We start from the raw sequence: 8,303 nt of genomic DNA, 5'->3' as shown, positions 1-8,303 counted from the left end.
TTTTCAGTTAGGTGTGGCAGCAGGGAGAGCAGCAGGAAGGACGGAGGATTTGGAAGTGCAGAGAGAAATGAGGGTATTTGTAGGACACGAAAACTTTGGGTTTTGGTCAGCTTCGGTAAAGAAAATCAAAAGTATTATGGAGATGATCCTTTACACGCTAGATCCCTATCTGGCGGGTGCCGCCACCCAGCTCCCTTTCCCCGGTTTTGGAGTGCTCTATGATATACCAGGCTCTAGTCTCACTTTATTTGAACGGCAAGTCACTGACGATGAACTGAAAAATATTCGAAATTGTCAATGCATGTAAGGACATGGATCTTTTTTCTTGCACGCAAGATTCAGATCTGATCTCCGCCTAATGGACATTGACTCTTACAAATGTTACAGTTGGCCACGAGGTATGCCTTGGTTTGGACCCACCGACTCCTTGGATCAGATACCTAGGTCTTGGCTTCTATTCACTCGCCGTGTGCTTTGACCGGCAATTAGCTCTCCTTTAAGTAGTATTCACTTTTCTGCTCCTTGGGATTCTCCAACCCAGGCTGGGGCACTAGTAAAATTAAGAAAAACGCCACTAGTATCTCGTCAGTGGTAAGTCTTATTAGTTGCCTGCGAATCTGGTCCACTGGCAGTACTAGTCGTGTGCAAGCCTGCCACTAGTCGCATGCGCCGGTCAGCTCCTCTGCTAGTGTGTTTTTTTCGCAATTTAAATAAAAGTTGGGACCATTGGTGATTTTAAATAAAACACCCTAAAAACTAAAAGAAGGCAATCGAGTCCATGTCGTCTCCTTGTGGCGTTGACGAGAGGAGGTGGTGCTGAGGAGACGGTCGCCGTCACCGGAGGTGGTGGCGGAGGAGGGGGCGAAGCAGTGCGCCGGATGTGGGCGGAGGAGGCGTTCACCGTCGCTAGAGGTGGTGCTCGTCTTTGTGGAGAAGGAGGAGAGGTGGAAGATGAGGAGAAGAGAAGATGGAGAAGTGGAAGAGGTGGAGAGAAGAAGGTGGAGAAATGGAAAAGTGGAAAGGGAGAAGGTGGAAAAGAAGAAGAGGAGGAGGGGATAAGGTGGATAATGGTATAATGGGTAGATGAGAGCGAAAAGTTTGAAACTAGAGAGAGGTTTTTTTCGGAATTTTTCAGATTTGAGTTTTTTTGCGCCGAAATCTAAAACCTAAAAAAGCTCTGTTTTCCTTTTCGATTTTTGGCAATCTAAAAATTCTCTAAACGCCCGGAGGACGTTGAAATCAAATGTAAAATTTTGCGTAGATACATTTTCATATAAAAAATATTTTCATCGAAAGTCGTATGCAACACAAAAACCGTTTTAGCAAAATATGATGCCATTTTGCATAATATATCAAACATTATTGTTTGTTCATTTTCCTTAAAACTAGATGACATAACACATGGTCATCTCAAAGAATTTTATTTTTAAAAAAATTCTATCATTTTTCTATGATTTTTTTGAAAAATGAAAATGCGATATCGATCCATGAGGGGTGCAATCCTGAGATTAGTAGTAGGGTGCCCAAAATAGGGCACGCTACTACTAAGCTGATAGAAGCAGCATGCCCAAAATAAGGCACCCGACTAGTATTTTGACTGATTCACGCCCGTTTGTCCAATATATTAGAAGTGGGCGGGCAAAGTCACACGCAACCGGTACGGAGATAGCAGCCGCGTACCCCATTGGCGCGCCCCGCGGGTACTTTCTAGACCCGAGTACAGCCAGGCCCTACCTATTAGTCGCGCGGGCTACTCTCCGGTACGCTACCATTACGCGCGTACCAGTCGCGTGCGTTTAGACTAGTAGTTAAATAGATCATGCTACTCCCTCCGTTCCGGTTTTATTTAGTTCGCATTGTGGCTTTAGTTAAAGTTACACTTTGCAAAGTTTAAGCAAGAATATAAGAAAAAAATATCAATATTTATCATACCAGATACATATAATCTAGAAGCATACTTTATCTCGATTCTAATACAATAGATTCTGTATCATAGATGTTGATATGTTTTCGTAATTATTTAGTCAAAATTTTCAAATTTTGACTTTGACTAAACACAGAACATGAAGTAATTGTGAATGAAGGGGCTAACTTTGCACCCGTTTATAGCGGTATTACGCACTTTGAAAAAATTGACTACTAATTTAATCAATAAAAGAGATATATGCCACGAAAATTATATCATTGGATTCGTATTTAAAATAAGTTTTCAACGATATAATTTTTATGATATATAATTTATGTTTTATTAACTAAATTATTAGTAGTCAAAGTTTTTTCTCAAAATATGCAATACCTAAAAAGCCGATATAGAGGGAATAGCAGATGATTTCATACATTCAAATCCCCAAACTCTGTCGACTTCTGATGATTCTGTACATACAAATCACCGATCTCTGCCGACTTGCTTCAAAACAAACAAAATATAAGATATATGCCATAAAAATTGTACCATTGAATTCGTATTCAAAACAAGTTTACAATGATATAATTTTTTGCTATATATATTTTACATTTTATTGACTAAATTAGTAGTTAAAGTTAAAGTTTTTTGGAATCCGCAATACTCAAAAAAAGCCGGTATGAAGGGAGTAGCAGATGAATTTATACATACAAATCCCCAAACTCTGCCGACCTGCGATGATTCTATACATACAAATTCCCGAACTCTGGCGACTTGCTTCGGATAGAGAATTTCGATAGCAACGGCACAGGCCAACACAAGTCTTATCTTCCATTTTTCTTCCCTTTTTTTGTGGTCCATTCAACGTTGTGAGCCGGGTGGGATACAAGTCAAAACCTGTAGTAGCTATAGCTGATCCCTGTAAAACAAATCGACAGGAGAGCTCATACGAGTGAGCTGAGCATGATCGATATCGTAACCGCAGTCGTTATGGAGATGTTGTGGGCAACATCGTGAGCATTTTATGGGCAAGTACTCTACGCGTTTATCAGGTTTGTGACGTGCATGAGACCAGTGCAGAATGATACTAGAAGGAATGTAGCGGTTTTTTGTAAGTCTCAGGGGGACTCTTATAAAAACTAGCGATAATGCTCAGAACATGGAAACAGTAATGCTCACAACATGCAAACATTATATTGGTCCTCCTTAAAACAAGAGATTCTGCATCAACTTAAAAAAAGAATATAATCTATGGGCAGTGTGATGCGAGCCAAAGAGAGCTCATGAGTCATGACTACATGCACAATAGGAAAATTCAAAGATAGATACATACAGTTGTACAGATATACGAGAAATGGAGTCAGAATCACCAGGATCAACCCTGGATTAGATTAAACAAGCTTGCCATGCCACAGCCTCACAGGATGAAGAATCAGGGTCCTGGTCCATCCATGTTATAAAACAGCGCAGCAAAAGTAGATCAAACAAGGAACACGAACACAAAAAATTTACGTGGAAAATCCAAACAGGAAAAACCACGGAAGTATCACTATAATTAGAGGAGAATACAATACACGAGAGGACAAACCCTCTACGTGCTATGAATATGGTGGAACTCTCTCATCTATTATATGACTACCTGTGACTATATATAGGGGCAAACAACTCTCTTTCTTGGCGGACACGAAATAGAATTGTAGATGTGTTACGTCTAACACGGATGGCACGCCGTAGTCCGTCAGGACTCCTTCCATAGTAAATCAGGTAAATAGGATTTGGATCACAATATAACAATCCATGTGGCTCAGGTGGTAGAAAAAATATATTTCAGAGCGTTGCCACTGTGATGCCTCTTCCACTACAAAAATGTATGGATCACGGGGCTATCCGTTTACAGAGAAGAAATAACATGTCCACTAATAAGCTTACAGAAAACATTTGTAGTAGAAATTTTGTAACATGCCTTGAATGGCTTATATTTAACAAAGAATGAGCAAAAGTGCATTTTTATCGCTAGATCATAGTCATACTACTGTGCAGCAAAACGATTTCGGGAAAGATGTACCGTACAAGATGAATAGAAAATGAAAAGTGAAAAGCAAGTGCCTCCATTGTTCGGTAAGATCAATAGACACAACAGCTGCACATAACAAGGATTAGTTAGCATACACGCAAGGATGAACATCACTGAAACCGTCCCTCATTAATGGTCAGATACTGATCTAGTGAACACAATATGATAACACACCCTCTACATTCCCGCTTTAGGCATCCTGCGGATTGAAGCATTGAAAGAAAGGCTATGGCCTGCTTCTAATTGGCAACATAGATGTCTCAGTATTGCTCTTCAAGTGTTGAGATACTCTTGGAGCGTGTTGTTGGCAATGTGAGCACTGAGTGAGTTCTCATCATCATGGAACTAACTGCTAAGAGAACTGCATAGATAAAAAAACACCAATTAGAACAATCCTGATACTTCATAAATTTGCCTCACTCTCAAGAAAACAAACACTAGCCTCAACATGCATAACTCTACATGGAATCATCTATCTCATTTTTGTGCTAAAACGTTGAATTCAGATCATGCCTAGAACACAGGATACAGCTCTCCATGCAGAGAGATCACAATTCAGTGTTGAAGATGGATAAGCAATTCAGCTAAGCATAACTTCTAATATCAATCTGTACTTTGGGAAAATTGACAATGAGCACAGAGGAGATATGTGTCTCATACATCAGCACATATCACATTTGCCACTTTTACTTAACTGCAATAACAAGGTACCATATTATGTGCTAGAGGGTATGATGAACTAGAGGGTAACATTTCCACAACGGGATTTTTATATACCAAGGACTCGTTGGTCTAATCCAGATTTACTTTAATTATTTTTTTAATGGAAATTCAGATACTGTTCAAGTTAAAATACTCCCTCTGGCCCATTTAATTGACGCGGATTTAACTGGACATAGCACATTTGAATATATGGGCTGCGGCAATCAAATAGGGCCGGAGAGGGAGTAGTTTATTTCTACTTGCCAGCCTACTTTTTCCTCAACAACTATTAGTAGCGCACAGCAGTATATCCCGCTGTGTATATATGCATTACAAGAGCTAAACTAGCACTAAATATTATGGAAAATGAATCCTACTTGAAGAGCTTGGTCAGGACCATGGATATATCAACTTATAGTCGGATGATTCTTGAAGTTTAAAAACTGACCTGATGAGTTCCGAAGTTGAAAGAATGTCAAGCTTCTAAAAGACATAGTGGGCTATTTTACATAAATTATGTCCTCCTCATCTGGCTCATCTCCATCCCAGTCACCATCTTCTTCTTCCACTAGATCTGAAGCTTCTCCATCTTCTTCTTCATCCTTTCCTTCTCGCTGCTCCCTTTCCTCCTTTAGTTTGTCCAATATAGTAAGAATCTGCAGAGGTGGAATCAGTCAGAGCAGATTTTCCTAGTACATAGGAGACAGAAGAACATGCTCCACAGGATGATTCTTTGCGGTAATATTGCTACTACGGCAGGTTTTGAGCTATAAGAAACTGAAGCCTTGCCAGCTTTTGCGAGTTATCTCATGAAGGCTCTACAGGATTCCCTCTTCTATGAATGAAAGGAAGCAGAGCTCCTGCTGTTCCGGGTAAAAAAAAAGGCCCTACAGGATGAATTTCACGGCTAGTATAATACTATCGACAAACCATTTAAAAGTATTCACATCTATATAAAAACAAAGGATGATTCTAATTTTCACCCAAACTGAACTGCAAACGCACTTCAAAGTGTGAACATAGAAGCAAGACTGTCGCAACTTGCAAATTTGCAAGGGAAGAGACACAAGAACAGTTAAGATAAGTATCCTGTGCCCTGTGCTACACTTTCATATGAAGGCAATCTTGAATAATCATATATCTATATCGATTATATACTTAAATAAATTAGTCTATACCTTTCAAAAAAAAATAGTCTATGAAAATGCAGGGTCGAAAACTCTGGTCTGGGACGGCAACAACAGAAATAAAAACCAGGCAGTGGCGATCAGTTACCTAACTGCTTAACTCGCGATGTGTTTGTTTTAGTAACATAAGAACAAACTCGCATCTAGTAACAGACGTCAATGTCTGATAGAAAACAAAGACAAAGCTGAAGCATACCCTGCTTCCACGCTCCATGGACTCGTCTTCGATGAAGCGTATCTCAGGCGTGAGGCGCAGCTTCATCCGCTTGCCTATCTGGCTCCTGACATACTTGGTCTTGTCCTTGAGTCCAGCCATGGCGACCTTCTTCCCCCTCTCGTCCCCAAACACGGAAACATACACCTTGCAGACCTGCACACACCGGAATAAACAAGGAACTCAGCATTGCTCATGTTGTAGCTAGCAGCACTGCAGTAGCAGCGGCATTCGAGCAAGCGGGGGTGACCTGCAGATCGTTGGAGAGCTCGACGTCGGCGATGGTGGTGAGGGAGGAGAGGTAGCGGTCGGCGCCGAGGGCGGCCTCGGGGAGGACGGCGCGCTGCATGACGGGGTCGCGGGTCAGCATGTCCGCGAGCTCCCGCTGGATCTGCTTCGCCACCATCCGCACCCGCCGCTCCTTGGCCATGCACCGCACCACACGCAGCGACAGCGCCGCCGACGGCAGACGCCGCAGGGACACGGGCGCCGCGGCCGCGAGGGCGCGCGGCAGCGGCGGGGACACCAGTGGGCGACACGGGAACATCGTCGCCGGTGTGCGGGGGCGGCGGGGGGATTTTTTGCGCGGCGGTGAGGCGGCGGTCGGCCGTCGAGGTGGGAAGGGATAGTGTCGAGAATCGAACAATATCTCCCGGGTGATTTAAAAGAATTTCCAAAATAATGTGCAAATTATAAAAACCTTTGCTAAGTCCGTTGTGTTGATAAATTTTGTGCAGCTGTAACGAAATTTTGTACATCCACGGTCAAAATTTATCTTTTAATTGGATGAATTACAATGGATCAAAAAAATGTCTTTTTATCATGGAGAAATGTTTAATCACTAGCTACCCTATAATTTTTTAAATCTTTGTCTCTTGAAAAAAAATAAGTTCAATGAAAATTTTAACTAGCATTTTTTATATGCATTGTTTTCTTGAGGTCTTCAAGTTGCACATGTACTTTTTTATAACACAAATTACGTCGTAGAATGGGTGAGCGAGTCAGCGACACAACTCATAAACATAGCTCGGACGAAGAGAACAACACAAATAGATAAAAGTGGTAATATCTACGATATTATAAGGATATGTTATGTAGCCCCTCTTCCCCACTATGCCTCTCTCGAACCCTTCGCTTCTGGTCTCTTCCACCGTCTCACCAGGTCCGCCCAGAGTGTTGCCATACAGCGAGAACAAAGGAATGGTGCCGGATTTAGGTTTACGGGTAGTTTTTTCCTAGGCTTTACTAATCCCACAACCACCTCCCTATAGCTCTCCTTTGCTTCGCTGCGTACTGTTGGTGGAGGCGCAAGTTTTGACGAGCGGGCTATACATCTCTCCAAATAAGTTCTACAGTTGGAGTTTCGAGTTGGACTTCTCGGACCAGTCCCAACTTTGCGTGGCTTCTCAAAGAGGATCCGATAGTTTTTTTGATGTTTTTTCTAGGATCTTTTCTCTAAAGTGGATGGACTTATTTGCTTTAAGTTAATTATGTAAGGTCCTTACTGCATATGTACATGTACCTTAGAATTAATGAAGGTTTCCACACACTTCGGGCCTCTCCTTTTAAAAAAAAAGTAGGAAAAGACCCGTCGTCATGAAAAAAATACATGAAGGCATGGTCTACCATAAACCATATGTGTTCTCTCCCCTTCTAGTCCACAATGGACCTTATAGACAACCAATTGTCCCTATTTATAGACAAACGTGTAAATTTTTAGCTGGAAATAATTTGTATTTTGGGATACTCGAAAATAACAAATGTGTGGATCTGAGTATAGTGATTCAAATCTTCAAAAAAAATCAGAATCAGACTTTGTCATTTTTGTGTAGCTCGGAATACAAAACAGTTATAATTGAGATTTTTGTACTAAGTGATTTTAGCCCTTATAAAAAGAAAACGGATTCTTGAACATCTTTCACGCTCATGTCACGTCGGGGTACTACAGAAAAAAGAAAAAAGAACTGCAAAATCTGATCCTATTTCTCGTAATTGATTAGTTAACATGGTGTACATCATCAGCTCCTTTTAGAATTTTGTTACATGATTTTTTTTTTGAGAATAGAAAGCTTTCATTCAATAAGAGTAGAGTCTTTTACAATGTCACTGTTACATAAATCTGAAATAAAACCCGGCACAGGCGCCATCCACAACAAAGAGGAATTCGACTTCTTAGCAAGGTTTGCCAACTCGTGAGCAACAGAGTTGTCATTCCGGCTTATG

General features: G+C 41.2%; 1 protein-coding gene across 1 annotated transcript; it reads right to left on the bottom strand.

Moving 5' to 3' along the window:
* Window positions 1-3,965: 3,965 nt before the first annotated feature.
* LOC124668870 (probable ribosome-binding factor A, chloroplastic) lies at window positions 3,966-6,642 on the bottom strand. The gene is made up of 4 exons (XM_047205803.1): window positions 6,331-6,642; window positions 6,063-6,236; window positions 5,128-5,335; window positions 3,966-4,338 (listed from the first exon to the last, which is right to left on the bottom strand). Exons 1-3 carry the CDS (start codon window positions 6,625-6,627, stop codon window positions 5,180-5,182), a joined length of 627 nt encoding a protein of 208 aa, XP_047061759.1. The 5' UTR covers window positions 6,628-6,642; the 3' UTR covers window positions 3,966-4,338; window positions 5,128-5,179.
* Window positions 6,643-8,303: the final 1,661 nt, after the last annotated feature.

Source organism: Lolium rigidum, chromosome 1 (genome assembly GCF_022539505.1).
Source record: "Lolium rigidum isolate FL_2022 chromosome 1, APGP_CSIRO_Lrig_0.1, whole genome shotgun sequence".
NCBI classification, from domain to species: domain Eukaryota; kingdom Viridiplantae; phylum Streptophyta; class Magnoliopsida; order Poales; family Poaceae; genus Lolium; species Lolium rigidum.
Note: the sequence above shows the minus strand (reverse complement) of the source record. Positions and strands in the feature narration are given on the sequence as shown.

Excerpts from the sequence above, each read along its gene's own strand:
- LOC124668870 (XM_047205803.1), bottom strand. The coding sequence starts at position 6,627 with ATGTTCCCGTGTCGCCCACTGGTGTCCCCGCCGCTGCCGCGCGCCCTC. Across the intron at positions 6,237-6,330 it reads AGCTCTCCAACGATCTGCAG|GTCTGCAAGGTGTATGTTTC; the intron begins GTCACCCCCGCT and ends CGGTGTGTGCAG. Across the intron at positions 5,336-6,062 it reads CCATGGAGCGTGGAAGCAGG|ATTCTTACTATATTGGACAA; the intron begins GTATGCTTCAGC and ends CCACCTCTGCAG.